This window comes from Sprattus sprattus (genome assembly GCF_963457725.1).
Source record: "Sprattus sprattus genome assembly, chromosome: 5".
Taxonomy (NCBI): Eukaryota; Metazoa; Chordata; class Actinopteri; order Clupeiformes; family Clupeidae; genus Sprattus; species Sprattus sprattus.
This window is the reverse complement of record NC_137924.1, coordinates 14006876-14026643: the sequence shown is the minus strand read 5'-3', so window position 1 is coordinate 14026643 and position 19768 is coordinate 14006876. Positions and strand designations below refer to the sequence as shown.

General features: G+C 47.3%; 2 protein-coding genes across 2 annotated transcripts in view; both read left to right on the top strand.

Moving 5' to 3' along the window:
- LOC308366248 (plakophilin-4-like) overlaps nucleotides 1-14736 on the top strand; it is a gene marked incomplete at both ends in the record, with an annotated part of 65845 nt that extends 51109 nt beyond the window's left edge. Inside the window, 11 exons of the mRNA XM_080839883.1 lie at nucleotides 4794-4977; nucleotides 6361-6478; nucleotides 7683-7874; nucleotides 8451-8624; nucleotides 8929-9079; nucleotides 10385-10577; nucleotides 10941-11025; nucleotides 11257-11374; nucleotides 11556-11687; nucleotides 13196-13269; nucleotides 14488-14736. Of these exons, the coding sequence (XP_080696009.1) occupies nucleotides 4794-4977; nucleotides 6361-6478; nucleotides 7683-7874; nucleotides 8451-8624; nucleotides 8929-9079; nucleotides 10385-10577; nucleotides 10941-11025; nucleotides 11257-11374; nucleotides 11556-11687; nucleotides 13196-13269; nucleotides 14488-14736 (1670 nt within the window). The remainder of the gene's footprint in view (nucleotides 1-4793; nucleotides 4978-6360; nucleotides 6479-7682; nucleotides 7875-8450; nucleotides 8625-8928; nucleotides 9080-10384; nucleotides 10578-10940; nucleotides 11026-11256; nucleotides 11375-11555; nucleotides 11688-13195; nucleotides 13270-14487) is intronic.
- Nucleotides 14737-16440: 1704 nt separating this feature from the next.
- Nucleotides 16441-19344, top strand: dap1b (death associated protein 1b). The gene is made up of 4 exons (XM_080840025.1): nucleotides 16441-16575; nucleotides 17679-17766; nucleotides 18176-18239; nucleotides 18682-19344. The coding sequence occupies exons 1-4, from the start codon at nucleotides 16479-16481 to the stop codon at nucleotides 18796-18798; spliced, it is 366 nt and encodes a 121-aa protein (XP_080696151.1). The 5' UTR covers nucleotides 16441-16478; the 3' UTR covers nucleotides 18799-19344.
- The last annotated feature ends 424 nt before the right edge of the window (nucleotides 19345-19768 follow it).

Here is a 19768-nt window from a genome sequence, read left to right as displayed (position 1 = left end):
TGACTTGAGCAAATCTGACAGGAGGTTTTGTACCCGGAATGTCAGTGACCTCACATGCCTGTGTCTCTATGTGTGGAGACTACACCCCCTGCCTTGAGCACACAAACACACACACACACACACAAACACACACACACACACACTGTGCTGGGGATCAAGGAGGTCAGCTTGTGGTCTGTCTCTATTGGCTCCGGTGAGACGAGCCTTTTCCCGGCTGTGAGTCTGACCCCGTGTCACTCTGACTAAACACACACACACACGCACACACGCACGCACACACACACATGCCGTCAGGGTCACCTGTCCCGCGGGGATCACCCTGACCACCTCCCTGCCCCGGAACATGTGACACCACCGGCGGGGACAGGAACAGGAACAGGACAGGGACAGCCACTGTCCAAACAACTGTGCTTACAAACACACACACACACACACACACACACACACACACACACACACACAGACTGCAGGCTTTGCCTTTGCCTTACACACAGTTTACCCAACACACAGGGTGAGGGAGACAGTGGGGGCTGGAGGAATGCATACATTGGGAAACAGCTCTGATCACTTGAGGGAGAGGGGACAGTTGCTCTCTTGGCCTTCTCTCAATGTGTTTTTTTTTCGTCATGGGGTTTTTTGTTTCCTTGTCAGTCAGTGCTTATAGTGTTTGATTGCTCTCGTGCGCACACACACCTTTTTATATTTTCTTCCTTCTCTCTTCCTTGCTCTCTCTGGGTGTGTTTTGCATGCATGACTACCCTATGTTTGACTCTCTCTCTCTCTCTCTCTCTGTGTGTGTGTGTGTGTGTGTGTGTGTGTGTGTGTGTGTGTGTGTGTGTCTGCCTCTGGGCTCTTTAACCTTGTTTGGCTGTCGTTTGTTTGGAGCTGATGGAGGAAATGAGCTCCGCCGTTCTTACATTACAGTTCACTTGGGAGTGAGCAGCTTTGAGGCCAGTGAAGCAAAACCAGCCCAGTCTCCAGACCTCTCTATTTCTCTCTCTCTCTCTTGCTCTCTCTTTCTCTCTTTCTCTCCCTCTCTCTCTCTCTCTTCCTCTCTCTCTCTCTTTCACCTCTCCCTCCATTCCCTTTCTCTCTCCGTCCCTCCTTCCTGTCCCCAGATGGAAGGGAGTGAGATGGGAAGAAGCAGGAAAACAGATTGTGATGTGGCTCAGCCAAGGGGTGTGGACACACAGCCACTCCTCTGCTTTCTAGAGCATAGCGAAGAGAAGAAGGAAAATGAAAAGAACGGGGGAAAAAAACACATCTCTTACTGCCTGCTTACCACACAGCTCTATACTGCCCCCGCAGGCTGTTAGTGGTACTGCAGTATTTAATTATCATATGAAGCTACTAAGTTATTCCTATCCATAATAAGCAGGAATTAATTCAGTGTGGCCTGAATCATGTTTGCCTTAAATGAAATCCCCTCACTTAATTTGGCAAATGAAGTGGTTGAGTTCTGAGAATCTAGAGAAATGAGTGGGGGAGAAAAAGCACACCGCACAATCAGGGGCCCATGCTGTTCAGGGAGGTTTCATCAACATATTGGAATGCCTCTCCTTGCTGTTATTTATTGAGAGACGTGTGTGTGTTTGTGTGTGTGTGTGTGTGTGTGTGTGTGTGTGTGTGTGTTTGTGTGTGAGTGACTAAGAGTGTGTGTGGGTGTGTGTGGGTATGAAGGGGATGGACATCGACTGCAGTGACCGGATGCATCCTGCCATGGTCAACATATGGCCCCCAGATTCCCACCAGGCTAAAGGCCTTAGCCTGCATAATCAGATAATTGATAGGCTTGATTGCAGTCAGTGATCTGACCATCTAGTCCCATGCCACACACACACACACACACACACACACACACACACACACACACACACACACACACACACACACACACACACACACACACACACACACACACACACACAGAGATCCTTACTAGCACAGGCTTGACACAGCAGCTCTTGTCAGGGTCGGTGTAGGCTCTTTGTGCCTCATTCCAGGAGACACAAACTAAATAACAACCTCAGTCTCAAGATTTCATTACCGCCAGAATGGACTCTTTCGCTCAGACCTGTGGCTTGGTCCCTCTCTCTCTCTCTCTCTCTCTCTCTCTCTCTCTCTCTCTCTCTCTCTCTCTCTCTCTCTCTCTCTCTCTCCATGCCTCTCCCTCTCCTCTTATCCATGTTTGTGTCCCCCATTGTCTCTCTCTTTCTCTTCTCTCCTCTTCTCTGGCCTTCACACACACATTCAGGCCATGATGAATCCTTCCTCAGGAGTTAATTTAATGACAGCTCACCGGCTTAAGTGTCTCTTAGTTACCTGCTGTGATGTGTTTGTGTGTCTGTGTGACTGTGTGTTTTAGGATGGCTGCAAGTGTGTTTGTGTCTGTGTGTGTGTGTGTTTGTGTGTGACTCAGCTCACACTTGCCATTACAGCTGGCTGTGGAATACGACGCATTGTCTCTGCTGCTCTGATGGGAAGGGGGATGGGGTGATGGGGGGGAGATACAGTCATTGACGCCCCTGTGGTTTCTGAGTGGTGGGGGTTAAGCCCCATCGGACCATAACAGCCCCCCACAGGTCCCAGGGCTCCTCTGATAGCAGGTGGCTTTGATGTGTCCCAGCAGGCTTTAATGGAGGTGGGTAGGCCCGTGCCCTGCTTTGTACTGCGGCTGTGAGGAATGGCTGTTTAAGACCACAGCTGACAGGCAGGGACCACAACAGATATCGCCTCGGCCAGGGCTGCTAGCCTTCTGTTGCATACAGAGAGAGAGAGGAAGAGAGATGGAGGGAGGGAGAGAGGGATAGAGAGAGGGAGGGAGGGAGGGAGGGAGGGGGGGAGGAGAAGAAGAAGAGAGAGAGAGAGAGAGAGGGAGAGACAGAGAGAGACAGAGAGAGACAGAGAGAGAGCACACCTGTATTTGGAGCAGTGAATCACTATGAGGTCATACTCACCCGTGTTTACTGGCAGCCCCTAAGTGCGGGACTGAGCCGCAGATCATGGAGGTCCGACTGCTGGTCTGTTGACTGTCCATAAGGCTGGGGAAGGCGGACCCTGGCTGAAGTGGATGGGTCAGAGGAGTAAGTGGTGCTGACATCTGGTGGGAGCAGAGATGATGGTGATGATGATGGTGATGATGATGCAGCAGCTGTTAGGGGGTCAGCCCCAGCCCAACATCATACACCCACTTATGATTTATAACTTATTCTTTTTTCTTCATTTGGTGTGGTATATATCTATTGTTTTTTTTGTGTGTGGTATTTGTTCAGGCTGAGCGTAGTGTAGTGTAGTATAGCATAGCGGATGTAGGTCCTCAATTTCCGTTTTGTTTGTTGTTTTCCCACCAGTTCTGAAAAGCAGGTGTCTCTTTTCTCTTTTTTTATATCCAATGACTCATTTTTCTTATCTGCCCTCTGTTCACTGGAAGCAAGCTTCATTATTGGGTACATTAAATGCTTGAAGGGATAGCAAGGCAAGGTAAATGTCAGGCCAGAGATCTAGGAACATGGAGGAGATGGGAGTGTGTTTGTGTTTGTGTGTGTGTGTGTGTGTGTGTGTTTAAAAAGGTGGGGGGGGTGCAATCAGATGTGTGTGGCTGTCTGTCTTTGGTTTACTGTCGGCATCTGCCTGGCAAGTCTTTCTTGGCTGGCAATACGGGAGCTTTTATCTTCAATGGTGATTTAATTGAAAGGGAATCAAGACATGGCAGATAGAAAGGGAGGAGGAATGGAAGAGAGGGAAAGGGAGAGAGATAGATAATGCAGTCAAGGGAATCTCTCTTGGCACAATCTCACACTCCCTTTCACAAACACACACACACACACACACACACACACACACTCACACACACACACACACACACACACACACACTCTGAGACAATCTCTCCTACGCTTTTGCCAGCTTGTCACTCAGGCTCACAGGCTCGCGATGTGTGTGTGTGTGTGTGTGTGTGTGTGTGTGTGTGTGTGTGTGTCTCTATTCCATTACGAGCGCCCGTGCTCCTCAAGGTTACCATCGCCCATCAGAAATGAATGGCAGTCTGAGCCCCTGGTAAGATCCAACTAATTAAAGCTCCTGTCGCACACACTGAGTAATCCCCCGCGCTCAAACAGCAGCATCAAAGAGCACCAGCATCAAGTCCATTAGGCTCTATAAATAGCTGCAAGTCTGCCTGCCATACGGAGATGATGTGATGTAATGTTTAATGATGTGTCCCACTGTATGTGGTGGTGCAGCTGGACAGTGTTGTCATATTCACTCCAGCATCAGCTACACTCTGCCAGAAAGGCTCGATTCAGTGTGATGTTGTGTTGGGAACATGACTCTCAGCATCCCAAGTGTTTGATGCGTGTCTCTTGAGTGTGTGTGTAGCTTCCACGGGTCACAAGTGCATGTTCCCAAATGTGTCTGTGTGTGCTTGGCCTCCTTGGTGTGCGTGTGTGTGTTTAATTGTCAGTGTGTGCCAGGGTGGTGTTGGCAGGTTTTGTCTGCATGCCGAGATAAACTGCACTCTGTGATTGTGTGTGTGTGTGTGTGTGTGTGTGTGTGTGTGTGTGTGAGAGAGTGTGTGTGATTGATTGTGTTTGTTTGTGTTTGTTTGTGTGTCAGTGTGTGTGCACTCACAGTAGTGAGCTATAAAAAGCCTGGGAAACGGCAGCTCCTGAAGGGTTGACCTGACTCCACATGACAGCTGATAGAGCGCGGGTCGGACCATAGGCATCTCATCCTCAGCTCTCTTTCTCACTCTCCCTCCCTCCGTCTCCCTCATCCCTCTGTTTGTCTCTCAGGGGTATTGTGGAACCTGTCCTCCTGTGATGCTGTGAAGATGACAATCATCCGGGACGCCTTAACCACTCTGACCAACACTGTGATAATCCCGCACTCCGGCTGGAGCAGCTCCTCGTTCGACGACGACCAGAAGCTCAAGTTCCACTCCTCCCTGGTGCTACGCAACTCCACCGGCTGCCTGAGGTAACGGCCTCTTGCGGAACAACACTGCCCCCTTGTGGAGCTCGCAAGCTACTGCACATGCCTGTCTGGCGTGTCTGTGACCTACATAGGATCTTACACATATGGGCCCAATTAAAGTAGAAACTCTTTTAGTCCATTGCTGGAGGTATTTTAAAACACTAGCATGGGGGCATACATCATTCCTTAGTTATAGATTCCTTATATAGCCACTTAATATGTAGGCCAACTTGTGTGGTACAGTACAGTAGTAGGTATAACATTCACCCGTTTCAGTTCATTTAGAAAAAAGTTAATGCCCAGAGATCTGATTAGTTTATGATTCTGGTGCTTGGTGACGATCTTAAATCTGATTACTGAGGAAGTGTGTGTTGCTTTCTAGCAGATGGCATTCCTTTTTTTCAAACTCAAGAATTTGTTTATGTTGTTGAGCGAAAGTGTGTTATGTAAACTTCCAGACCACTGCACAGGTCACTCTCTCACACACATACACACACACATGCATACATACAAGCATGTTTACATCATACCACAGATACAGTCTGTCTTGTCTGTGTGTTTGTTTAAACTGTACATAAACATTCCTAAACACGCCTATGTACAGAGTCCATATGAATGAAACATCGCCCAGTGACCCCATGCTACTAGCGTCGTGCTACTTGTTTTGCGGTTGTTGAGGATTTATGTGCCATGCGTTCAGTTTTCTCTTTTCTCCTCTTCTTTTCTCCTCCTCTTCCTCCTGTTTTCTCCTCCTGTTTTCTCCTCCTGTTTTCTCCTCCTCTTTTCTCCTCTTCTTTTCTCCTCCTCTTTTCTCCTCTTCTTCTCTCCTCCTGTTTTCTCCTCCTGTTGTGTTCGGGGCCTGTGGTTGTGTAGAGGGAGCTGTACGTCTGGTACACTGCCAGCCCTCTGGATACGCACAGCCCTCATACATTATGGATGGGCCGGTCAACGCGTGTAACACTCAGCTCTGTTGGCATGGCTGTGTAAACACACATGTACCCATAACACACACACACACACACACACACACACACACACACACACACACACACACACACACACACACACACACACACACACGAACACACGTACACGTCACAAGGGTTTCAGCGGGGAACTGAAAAATGATCATGCCTTCTCCTCTCAGTAGATGGTTTATGCGTGTGTTTGTTGACATGTGGAGAAGGCTAAAGAGTGAGGGCATCTGTTTGCATGGTTTTAAATAGGTTCTTAGAGGGGAGGGGATTGTGTACTCATGTGTGTGATTTTAGTTTATCCTGTCTTAAGGTGTGTGTGTGTTGTGTGTGGGTGTGTGTGTGTGTGTGTGTGTGTGTGTGTGTGTGTGTGTGTGTCGCTGTGCTAACACAAGGTGTATTTGTGTTGCAGGAACCTGAGCTCGGCTGGGGAGGAGGCCAGAAAGCAGATGCGCTCCTGTGAGGGGCTCGTTGACTCCCTGCTCTACATCATCAAGGCCTGTGTCAGCACCTCCGACTTCGACAGCAAGGTGTGGATTACACACACACACACACACACACACACACACACACACACACACACACACACACACACACACACACACTCCCACACTCTCACACACACACACACACACACACTTACTCACACTCACACACACTCTACCCTCTATTTATCTCCTTTCTTCACATACACAGTTCTGTCTCTGTAGTTTCTCTCTCTCTATCTTTCTCGCTCCCCCTCTCTCTCTCTCTCTCTCTTTCTTTCTCTCTGTCTTACCTGCATGCTCACACCTCACATTTGCACTCTAATAGCATTCCTGATGTTTGCCATTCCAGTTTAACAGAAATTCGACCCTTCCCCTGTTATTTAGTTTTCATTAACCCATCACTCTTTAAAGAGTCTTACAGTCAAACAACTGTTTGTTTACATTAGCAATCCATGAGGCTTCTCTTTATAACACACACACACACACACACACACACAGACACATAGATGCACACACACGCACACACATGCACACACAGAACACAGACACACACAGTAGTTCAGTCTCTGTGGGGCAAAGCGCTGCTGAAAGGTGACCACTCTTTGAGAAACCTTTCCTAGAGTTAGTTGTGTGAGCACGTTTGCGCTACAAAGTGGACTAAGCGTAAGGTTATTAAAACTCTTTGTTATTGCTGAGGCCTCCTTTAAAGTGCACTCTCTTTAATCCGACGAGGGCTGATATAGCCCATACTTAATGAGTTAGTCCCACTGCCAGTGCTGTGAGCACGTGCTCTGTATTTGCCCTCTAACACACACACACACACGGACAAACACACACACACACACACACACACACACACACACACACACACATACACACACACACACACACACACACAACCCAGTGAACCTGCCCCAGGGACACACACAAATACGCGCACACACACACACACACACACACACACACAATCACACAATCACACAACCACACAACCACACTCGCTCACCACAGGCGTACAGCCAAGCATTTAATTATACCCCCTTCACCTTCTCTCTCTTGCGCTCAGATTAAAAATGGCCTATTTTGCATGTTTGTACAGATGTAAGGACGGCGCTGTTTAACAGCCTCAAGACAAGAAAAACTTGTTAGACGACTATATATGGCAGGTAAATGTTAACTGTTGATCTCTCTCTCGCTCTCTCTCTCTCTCTCTCTCTCTCTCTCTCATTCTCTCGCTCTGCCTCAGATTGTGGAGAACTGTATTTGCACTCTGAGGAACCTCTCGTACCGGCTGGAGCTGGAGATGCCCCCGTCGCGGTTGCAAGGCACCCAGGAGATCGATGGCCTTCTGGGGTCGGAGTCGCCCAGTAAAGAGGCCGACTACGGCTGCTGGGGCCGCAAGAAGAAAAAGAAGAAGAAAGACTCCCAGGAAGACCAGGTGTGTGTTACACCTACCCATGGCCCCCACACACCTCTCTCGCTCTGACGCAAACACACACACACACACACACACACACACAACCCAGTGAACCTGCCCCAGGGACACACACACACACACACACACACACACACACACACAATCACACACACACACACACACACACACACACACACACACACACAAACAATCACACAATCATACAACCACACGACACAACCACAACCACAACCCAGTGAACCTGCCCCAGGGAGGACTTAGCTGGAGTGTCAGTGCAGAGCCTTCTGAGTCTGCTTATCCCCCAGCGCCAGGTGGGGCCCCATGAGAATTGTGCAACCTTTAGCTTGTGTGTGAATATGTGTGTGTTCATCTGTTTGTGTGTGTGTGTGTGTGTGTGTGTGTGTGTGTGTTCATCTGTTTGTGTGTGTGCGTGTTCATCTGTGTGTGTTTGTGTGTGTGTGTTCATCTGTTTGTGTGTTTGTGTGTATGTGTTCATCGGTTTGTGTGTGTGTGTGTGTGTTCATCTGTGTGTGTGTGTGTTCATCTGTGTTTGTGTGTGTGTTTTTCTGTACACAGTGGGACGGTGTTGGCCCCATCCCTGGCTTCTCCAAGTCCCCCAAAGGGGCTGAGATGCTGTGGCATCCGGCGGTGGTGAAGCCCTACCTCACCCTGCTGGCAGAGAGCTCCAACCCTGCCACCCTGGAGGGCGCCGCGGGCTCACTGCAGAACCTGTCAGCGGGACACTGGAAGGTGGGTCCCCCTGCAGCTATTCACCTGGAGCTCCTTAATGCGTTCTTTTGAATACTTCAAAAATGTTTTCTTTCAAGTTTGCAACGACGTACTTTTGTAAGGAGCATTTGTGACCCCAAATCATATCTGGAGTACACAGATCAAGTTCCCTCTCTACTCCGCATAGCAGAAACTCAATTGTGTGTTTTCTCTCTGTCTGTTTTCCTTCTCCCCTCCCGCTCTCTCTCTCTCTCTCTCCCTCCCTCTCCCTCTCCCTCTCCCTCTCTCTCTGTCTCTCTCCCTCTCCCTCACTCCCCCACTCCAGTTTGCGTCGTACATCCGGGGGGCGGTGCGTAAGGAGAAGGGCCTGCCCATCCTGGTGGAGCTGCTGCGGATGGACAATGACCGGGTGGTGTGCTCCGTGGCCACTGCACTGAGGAACATGGCCCTGGATGTCCGGAACAAGGAGCTCATAGGTTAGAAACGTCCAGAGACTCCAGCATAGCACAGCAGTTCTATGCATCTACTGCAAATAAAAATACATGTATATACTCATATATTCATCATGGTTATCAAAAACATCCACTGTAAATACTTACGGAAGTATATACACAGACATCTGACATAGCCACCATATACTTCCATTACTTGCTATACTGAGACGTACACGTACACATACACGTACACGTACACGTACACGTACACGTACACGTACACGTACACGTACACGTACACGTACACGTACACGTACACACACGTCTCACATAGCCATTGTAAACTTCCTCTACAAAGATGTAAGCCATTCTGAAAAAGCAAAGAATCGTGTCTGAATAGTCGGAATAAGGCAGCTACTCATAACTCCTGGCAGGGTTGTCTAATTGTTTGCAACAGCAGTGAGAGGAGGTTATCGTGAGAATAGTAATTGGCAGGGAAATGTGAGCGTCAGAAGCACTGAGCTGTTCCCAGCAGGAGATGCCTGCCAGGTGGTTAGGGCCCACACAACCCCGCGCCTGGGATCCCAAAGGAACACTATAGACACAAGAGTGGAAACAAGAGGCGGATTGTGTACTTGACTCAATTAGAAGGTAATAATAAACCCGGATCGGCACAGTCCAATTGCATTCCAGTCTCGCCGCTCTCTGTCTGTGTACCTCTTGACGGAGCACATTTTTATTAGCTAACAGTGTGGAATTAATGAAGAGGCTGGCATCCTGCAGGAACAAGCCTGGGGGCACCAACTGAAACACGCAGGGCTCCAGACAAAGAAGGAGGAAAGGGAAAAGGAAAATGAAAGAGAAGAGAAGAGGAATGGAGAGGAGAGAGAAGGGAAAGGTAGAACTTTGTCGAGTGGGACGGAGAGGAAAAAGGAAGAAAGATAATTGCAGGGTGGCTTCCTCCAGAGACTGCAGCGCGGCGTCCTTGAGGACGGACTCATGGCGGGCGGCCTCAGCACTGCTCTGGAGTGCAGCTGCATAAATGTGATCCTGTTGCACAGTGGTGGAAAGGCAAAGCAAAGAGAGAAGGGAGAAGTACACTGTGTTCTTTGGCTAGCGCTTGCCCGGAGGAAGGTTCATATAGATTGAGACACCACAGGAATGTATTACGTAATGTGTGATGTATGTTGTTGCCACAGTAACACCCCTATCCCACCCGCCCCTCTGTGTGTGTCTCTCTGTGTGTGTCTCTCTCTGTGTGTGTGTGTGTGTGTGTGTGTGTGTGTGTGTGTGTGTGTGTGTGTGTGTGTGTGTGTGTGTGTGTGTGTGTGTGTGTGTGTGTTTTAGGGAAGTATGCCATGAGGGACCTGGTCAACCGGCTCCCTGGGGGCAACACCACCCAGCTGTCGGACGAGACGGTGGCGGCCATTTGCTGCACCCTCCACGAGGTCACCAGCAAGAACATGGAGAACGCCAAGGCCCTGGCGGACACGGGGGGCATCGAGAAGCTGGTGAACATCACCAAAGGCCGGGGAGAGAGGTGGGCCACAGAGCTGGGTTGTGCCGTCGTGGTTAGGGGGCTGCTTGGCTGGGGCCAGAGAGGAATGAATGCTATGTCTCACTTCTTGTGTAAATAGTGTGTGGTTACGTGCAAGGCTTTATATAACCCTCAGAGTTCTGCCGCACTGCTCAGCCAGTCCCTCTATGAGCCTGTTATGCTACACATCTCTGTCCCATACTGATATCCAACACAGACATATGGACACATAAGGGGTCCAACATAAAGGTTTCGGTATTTACCTGTCAGTTTGTGCACGCCTGAGCTCACCTCTGAAGTAGTGATGAGTGAGTGTTCAGTGTTCAGTGTTCAGGCTCACAAATGAATGTCATATGTTTGTTTCAGGTTCTCCATTAAGGTGGTGAAGGCATCTGCCCAGGTGCTGAACACCCTCTGGCAGTACAGAGACCTGCGCACCATCTATAAGAAGGTGAGGGGGCGGTGGGGGGGGACGTGCTGCAGCTGCTGTTGACCTGAATGCCAGGAAACTTCGTCATATCAAAGCCAATTGCCCTCTGGGCGTTTTTCTTTGTTCTCTTCCAACTTTCCAATAAAAGAGGAATGCTCTAACAGCAATTGTGTGTGTGCGTGTGTGTGCGTGTGTGTGTGTGTGTGTGCGTGTGCGTGTGTGTACGTTTGTGTTTGTGTGTGTGTTTGTCAGGATGGATGGAACCAGAATCACTTTGTCACCCCTGTGACGACGTTGGAGCGCGACCGGTTCAAGTCTCAGCCTGCTTTACCAACCACCAACCTGCAGATGTCTCCTCTCCACCAGTCTGGTGAGCCCACCTGTCCTCCCAGTCCACCTATCAAAACCCTACCTAGCCTACCATGTGTAATCACCCGTCTGTTTAGACGGCCCTAAATAACACGGTTGTCTGTTTAGATGACTCTGAATAACTCTTGCTGTCTGTTAAGACGACTATAAATAAGTCTGTTGTTTGGTTTGTGTGTTGGCAGCGGGCAGTGCCACCTCCTCTCCTGCCATACTGGGCATCAAAGAGCAGCGCTCCGACTACCAGAGGGCCCCGTCAACTATGCAATTTTATAACTACCAAGGCGACAACAATGTACATAAAAACCAACACACAGGTGAGTGTTCAACCTGCAACACATACCGATGTGTTTTAAATGTGCTAACCTTTTGGAGTATGTGCAGGTTCTCCCTGAGGCTGACATGTAGGCATTCTGTGCAAATTTGCGTAGTCATCCCCATCAGCTAGAGGCCCTTGTACCGGGACACATGGTGCATGCAAACTCTCAAACATGTACACGTGTACAGGCACGCATGCACACACACACACACACACACACACACACACACACACACACACACACACACACACACACACACACACACACACACACACACACACACACACACACACACACACACACACACTGCTCTCCGCCAGCTCCTCACTACTGTGGAGACAGTGAGTCTGAGAGACAGTGGGCTCTGTTCTGGACTCCCTTTGTTGTTGCGGAGAAGTGGAGGGGAGAGGGGAGAGAGGGGAGGGAGGGACAGTGCTGGGCATTGGGGCCAGGCTGCCTGGGTCTGGGCATCCACCACAAAGCTGCCTTTGTCTGCTGCCCCGAGGTGGGGCAGAGATGGGCCAGGGGGACAGATGGAAAGAGCCTGGGCTCGGTGGCTGGGAGGGAGGGAGGGATGGAGGGATAGAGTAAACAGAGCTCCGAGTGCTGACTGGGATAGTCGCTCCCTCACAGTCTCAAAGACACTCTCATCCCCTGGCTCACACACAGGCCCACACACAGATTAAAGCGTGCAGAAGCGCACTCTGGACTCTATAGACAGTTCTCGTGCTGTTTCACAAGCTAGAAAAAGGCTGCTCAGAAACAGCAACACAGACGCAGTACCTCATACTCGTACAAAGGCTATCAAACATCCTCACACTTTGGACATGCTTTCATGTTCACTCTTGCTTACTCAATGCTGTCTCGTGCTTTGTACAAGTTATGATGCATGCTCACAGTCTTGCTCTTGCAAACACTCACATTGAAATACCACTATACATTGTGTAATATTAGTATACACGGTGTGCATCTAAGGATACGAGCAATCCTGCTCTCTCACACAGATATATGAAGGCACTTTTTCCTACACGTCTATACATACGTGGACTCTGTGTACACACACACACACACACACACACACACACACACAAAGCCGGTGGTTGACTGGCCAGACAGTGGCAGGGGACGGCTGTACCGTCCCTCCCTGGATGCCACCGCCGTGAAAATGTGCCAAAGAAAATACCAGCCCACAGGCTCGACAAACAGCAGCTCTGCCGTCTGGCTTTCCAAGTGTCTTTTGTTATGCTGTTATATTGTGGGATCCAACTGCACATTCTCCAGAGAGAGACGCGCCAGGACGTTTGTTTTCACAGCAGCCAGGCAACCCGGCCTCATTGTGTTTCATGGCTGGCTAGCTAGCTGGCTGTCTGGCTTTGATGTTTCATGTGTTGTGTTGTGTTGTGTTGTGTTGTGTTGTGTTGTGTTGTGTTGTGTTGTGTTGTGTTGTTGTTGTTGTTGATTGTTTGGAGATAAATAAAACTTTTTTTTCCCCTCTTTCCCTCTAGGGTCTACGAAATCATCGCCGTATTATATCGGGTCCTACTCTTCGCCAACACGAGAGGAGCCCAGGAGAACACAGGTAAGGGGGGTGGGGGGGGCTCTGACAGCCACAGGCGGTGGCAACTCTGAAGTGCTCAGCGTGAGCAGCATCCTCCTGCAGGAGGACATAATCTCCGGGGCCCGTCTCTGGGCTCAGTAGCTCGTCCACAAAGGGCAGCTTTCCCCCTCCGCTCTTCACCACAGGCATCTCCTGCTTAAGCTCACCACCCACTCATTCACCACTCTGCCACCGCATCCCTCTATCAGCCAGACAATCGATCTGTCGTTTTCGTTGTCTAGCTTTCCAAGCCCACGGCGAACTATCGGCAAACTATCTGCAAACGATCTGCCTATCCGCTTTTTGTAAAAGAGATGAGGGCGGGCGGGGGTCAGGGTTAGCTGACTCTCTCGCTCCTTTGCACAAATGGAAGGAGAAGGACAGGTTGTGTAGTCGGCTTAGAGGGCAAGCTGGGACAAGTGGTAGGCTCCCGTCAGCCTTTGTGCGTCCCTAAGCGGATGTGACTGCCAGGGGCCGGGGCTGGGCAGGGTGCCGCTGGGCTGGGCTGGGTGGCATCCAGGCACCTGTCAGAGTGTGTGGAGCCCCCTGATGTGCACTCGTCCCGGGCCTGAGATCCATGGCCCGTCGGCGAACAGCAGGACAGCGACACGGCGCTCCCTATCTATAATTAAAGACGTCCGTCAAACACACCAGGATGACACCTCTCTGCGCGAACGAGCCGAGTTGTTGCCTGTGGTCGTGACCCATTACTTTCTCATGTGTTGACAGTGGAAGGCATGTTGTGTCGGGGTGTAGATTGTTTTGTTTGGGAATGACTGACAAGGGTAAAACCTGGTCAAGGTGAGGGGCACAGTTTCCATAAAGACTGAGTGGCAGAGTTTAATGAGGGATATTTGAGCTTAAAATTGTCAGTTAAGGATTTAGGCAATCATACAAATATACAAAACATACATGAGTAAACAAACCTTCTATACATTGGATACCATTCCACTAAATTGAGTAAATCATTTAATTGTGTATTTCAAGGTATCGACCAGTTTCGTATTGCCACTTCTTATTTTATCTGTTATATTTTCAACCGAAAAAACACACCAAGCATCAAGTTGTCTTAGGTGATCATTGGCATCTAGGAAAACTAGGCGTTAGCATGATCAATCTAATGTAGGATTATGATGTGTCATCTTTGAGTGTTTTTCTGTCTGAGAAACCTAATTCTTCTGTACCCCTTTTTTTCCACAGCCACAGGGTTACTACGGTGATGAGCCGGGCAGGAGGAACTATGATACCTACCGAATGTACCTGCAGTCGCCGCACGGCTACGAGGAGCGCTACCTGGAGGAGAGTGCCGTACGCTACTCCGCGGCGGACTACACTCCCCAGCCGCTCGGGCTCAAAGCCACCACCAACTACGTGGACTTCTATTCCACCACACGGAGGCCTTCTTACCGGGCAGAGCAGTACCCCGGCTCCCCCGACTCCTGGGTATAGACCGGAGAGGGAGGTGCAGAAAGAAAGAGAGATTATCGTTGAGGCACTGGGCCTTTACCAAGAGGCTCCATGAACTCTTCCACATGAACTTTTACTCGTGTGTCAGTCTGTCTGTCTGTTGTTATTTTTTTTGTTGTCTTCTTTTTTATTTTATATAAAAAAAAGTAAAGATGAATGTGGCGGTCGTTCAGATGAAATCGGATGGGGGAGACGGAAAGTGAGCCAAAGAAGGAATTTATGGAATGTTTGTTGTTTTTGATTAAAAAAAAAAAACAGGGAGAACGAAAAAGGAAGAATGGAGGGGGAATCTTGCAGTGAGTGTGTCGGGACAAAGGAGCGAGGATGCTGGGTGCCAGTGTGCCACAGGGTCCTCGCACTGTGTTGGTGTCCGTGTTGCTGTTTTTTTCTTTTGAAGACGTAGTTGTGATAGCATGGAGAAAGAGTGAGTCATGTGATGAGAAAAAAAGGTTTGCGATAGAGAATCAGGTGGGGAATGTGTACGTAGGCATAAATCTATGACCATCATGTATCTGTTAAAAAAAATAATAATAAAAATAATAATAATCTAATGTCATTAGTTTGTACAGAGGGAACAAATTGTATTCGTACCTATTGTTGAGATTGTGAATGCCACTGAGTCTTGTACATTTCCATCATTTTATTGTAAATACAGAATTAAAGGCCACCTGGTTTACGCTCATCAGCACAGACAAGTGCCATGTTGAATTTAATATAGAGAAGTAAATATATGGAGTATGAAGGGAGATGGTGGGAGCAAAGTTGGCATTGAAAACACTCTGGAGTAATAAAAAAATCACTTTTGTTTTATAAATGAATTGTGTTATTTCAGACATTTTTTGTGACCTTGCAAAAACAGTAGCTTTATTTTTCCATTACCTGTTCAGCACAATTCCCGGGGTAGTTCACTTCCATTGACTATGCACAGCTACAGAAATAAATGTCAATGTTTATTGGCCAGTGCAGAGCTTTTCATATCCATATATGCATGAGTTTACACTACATCCACTCAAGAATTGCTTAAAGCTGACAATATCAATACATATTTATGAAGATATATTTATCATACAATTGGTCATAGGTCTACAGTCTATCCAAACCTTAATCAGGTTAGCAGTATCCAAAAAGTTAGATCTACACAGATAGATACCTAGATTAGATTACTTAAATATTCTCTCTCTCTCTCTCTTCACAGGAAACAGTAATTCATTTATGTTGTATTAGGTCTAGGATTTTGGGAGACATAAAGCAACACCCTTAAACTTATGCATTGGGCATGCCCGAACTTGTCTCATGCACGCCAGACCAGAGTATGGAATATACACTGATAGCACATCACATTACAAAATGCGAGACCAGGTTCACGCCATATTTTACAACATTGAGCTCTGGCAACGTATGTGTTAGAGTAAATTGACGTTAAAGAATGCGATAGACTGTGTTGTTTACAGAGAGTGAAGAGTGATTTACGCAGATACATCTGTTTCGTGCGCCAACCCACCACGATGCATAACAAAAACAAGTGGTCGGTGGATGCTCGATTACGGTGCTTCATAGCTCATGTGGATCAAGAAGTCAGCCTGTTTCCTGGTGGCACGGTCGCACTCCATATGATATATAAACAGTGCACACAGCGCAGAGGCATGAACTTCCTGTGGTAAGAGCGGGCTACGTCACTCTGTTTTACGAGTATAAAAACAACGAAGTGGGCGTTATAGTACTTCATGTACCTTTATTGTGAACAAAACTTCAACATGGTGCAAGTACCCAAAACTGGAACGAGAGAGAATATTATTCTTAAGGCTGGCCATCCTCCAGCAGGTATTTTGATTCTTGACCGTTCTTGTATTGATTGCCGTTTCAGGCAATAGTCTGCATGTCTTTGTTTTATTTTGATTTGCTCGTGGAAGACGCAGTATGCGACACGCGTTTTCTTCGGTTTGTATAGTAAAATAACTCCTTTTCCTCAGTAGGTGCGTTTAAAGCATCGTATTTGTTGTTCCACTTGCACTGAGCAGTTGCTCATGCATGCACATCGATTTACATACGCCTTATGCGAAGCATGGATTGACTTGTATCCATACTAGTAGCTGACATATTGTTTTGTCAGTTTGCAGGCTATTGGGTAGTTCGTCGAGTTCCAAACTTTTGGTTGATTGTTGTTCTTAGGTACGTCAGGGAGCACTCTGTGCCCAAGCATCGTCAAATGCCATGCCTTTTGAGAAGCCTATAGAGATACAATAACTGATGTTTTATTCCTTATAAACAATCAAATGTTTAATTTTAAGCCGTTAATTATTCAAATTACTTTTAAGTTCGATGTTGTACAGGTGCTTGTTGCGAACATTTTGGAAATACTCAAAGCATACATTTGTGTGTATAATATAGGCTATTCTCCGTCTGAAGTGCACTATAAAATGTGCAAGGATTATAGCGCTCAAGTCCTTTGTCGTTTATGCTCTCTTTCCATAGCTTATTGGGGGTGTGGCTGTTCCTTAACCCTATATGTGCTTTCTTTGTCCAATATGCTATAACACATTAGACCTTATAGACGATAGTTTTAGGGCATTGCATAGAAAATACGGGTAATATGGATTGTAACATTATGCACTGCCAGCCCTCCCACCCTATCGCATCACTGCAGTGTTGTTTGGGAAATCTCAGCATAACTGATTTGCTCACGCAGTTTTATTTGTCAGCAGCAGCATTCCGTAGCCTTAAGGCAAATAAGCAGCCTCTGAAGCCTAAATTCTGTTCAGGCCAATGGAAAGGCCTCTGTACATGTGCAATTTTCCACTCTCCCTGTGTCCTAAATCAATGGTTTATTTATTTATGTGTCTGTAACCTTAACCTCCTAGACTGCTAACTGGCTTATGTCTGGTGACCGCCATGTGAAAGTCTCTGTGATTTATGTATGTGTGTAGTGAAGGCTGGTGGTATGCGTGTTGCCAAGAAGAACACAGATGACGGTGGTGCACCAGATAAGGAGACCAAGAGGCCTGAGAAGACAAGGTATGTTGCTCCCTCACTTTGAGACAGAAGGCTCTCTGATGTCTCTGAGATGGAAGACCATCTGACCAAGATTGCAATCAACCTTTATAGGTTCATGGACGGAATACATAAAGTGACTGGACATGTTGGTTGGAAGTGTTGGCTGTATTATTGTCTGAGCGTACTTAGCCCATTTCAATAAATTAATCCCTTATGGATTTTGCATGCATTTGTTTGGGGTGGTAGTTGCCCCCACAATGAAGTTTTAGAGTAAACTCCGCTTCTGTTAATCAGTGCTTCAAGTAATGGGCTAAAAAGTCTTAGGATCATAGTACTGTATGCCTCAACTTAAATTACTCCCCTTTGTAAATGCATTACAGAGAGGATTTAGTCAATTATGTAATGACCTTTTGAAATGGTGATTTTTCAGATCTTTGAACACCACCTCCAGAATGCAACAAGTCAGTGTTCTGTTGGCTGGAACACTGGATAAGGTTTGTATGTCAGATTTTTAGCTCACACTTGCAGCATTTGTGCATTTGTCATACCAGTTCAATCTCCGTCAGACATCCCAGTCTGAATTGTGAAAGACCAGTTCAATGCATACACGAATGAATGGGATTAGGGGTGTGCTGGTGCTCTGTAAAATGACACCATGCGTTGCACAAATTAAATGATTCCAATTGTGCAGTGAATTATCCCTTCCACATTGATGAATTTGTTTATAGGTCTGCTCTCATAAACTAATCAGTTTCTCCTGAAGTTTTGAAATGGGTAGATGTAGGGCACACTGATTCAAGTGATCCATCACATGCACCATGCTCTGATTTTCACTCTCCACTGTTTGTGCATGTACACAGGAAATGCACACTTTTTGTGGTGGATCAAAAAGTCTGTTCTCTTATCTGGTCTTTGTCCTTTTTCACGTGGTTGCAGCTGAGTCATGATTTTCCGGAGACCCCGGTGAGCGTGCGGCACAGCAGAGTCCGACCGGCGATGGAGAAACCTCATGCGCCCCGGAGCTTCGCCATCCAGCAGCCTCGCAAATGCTGAACCTCCCTTGTACCCACACGCATTCATACAAGCACACGGGCACGGATACCAGCGTTGAGTCCCACAGTCTGCCTTGTGTAGTCGACTGTAAGACAAACAGGAAATGAGTGTGCTTTGAAGCATGTCGTGTGCATTGAGGGACTGACACAAGTTGCCAGTTAATCTTTAACCCTTTCGATTAATGTGACATCTGTTTAGGCTGTTAGATGCAAGCCCTTCTAACCTTGCACCTTTGGTGCAAGACTGTTTTAATATCGCTTAGGTATTTTTGTATGCTTACTATAAACCAGTCTTGGTTTGTGCTTTTGAGTGTTTCACTGAAGGTTTGTCGCATTGAGGAAAAGAAAAAAAGAAAAGTGAACTAGCTTGACACTCACTGTTACTAAAGTGTCTTTTATAGAAAGACAGGTTTGGCATTTGTTTACAGCTTTGTGTTTGCATGGCATTACTTTAAAGGCTTATTTTTGTTGGTGAACTAAAATTTAATATTTTTTCACTGTCTTGCTTAAGATTTACAACTTCAGTAAAGACTCACATTTCTGCAAACCTGATTGTCTTTCATTGGCGCATTACTACCTCTAGATGGAGGCAAACTTTATCTTTTCCCCAACCGTGTAGGATTACAAGTTAACTACTCTGCAATGTCATACTTGATCCTTTTCCCAGACATCCTAGTTCTCCATCCTGTTTTCCACAACTTTAATGCTACTTATTCTACAGCTCTGTTACACTTTTTGGTCGTATGTCCTTCTTTTTTTTAATAATCCCTCATTCGAAAGGGAGACCTCCACATATTTCACCTTAGATCTGGTATTCCTTAAAGATTCTTGAGTCGTCTTTCTGGCCTTGACAAAAGCTACACTATGCAGTTTATTTGAACAGTTCCTATTGTAGCAGGCCCAGCTATGAGCTCATTTTTCCATGATTCCTGCATACATTTTCCAAAGAAGTGCCATCTTTTAGATCTCTT

Coding starts and splice junctions, on each gene's coding strand:
- dap1b (XM_080840025.1), top strand. CDS start 16,479: ATGTACCTTTATTGTGAACAAAACTTCAACATGGTGCAAGTACCCAAA. Junction 17,767..18,175: donor AAGAGGCCTGAGAAGACAAG/GTATGTTGCTCC, acceptor GTGATTTTTCAG/ATCTTTGAACACCACCTCCA. Junction 18,240..18,681: donor TGGCTGGAACACTGGATAAG/GTTTGTATGTCA, acceptor ACGTGGTTGCAG/CTGAGTCATGATTTTCCGGA.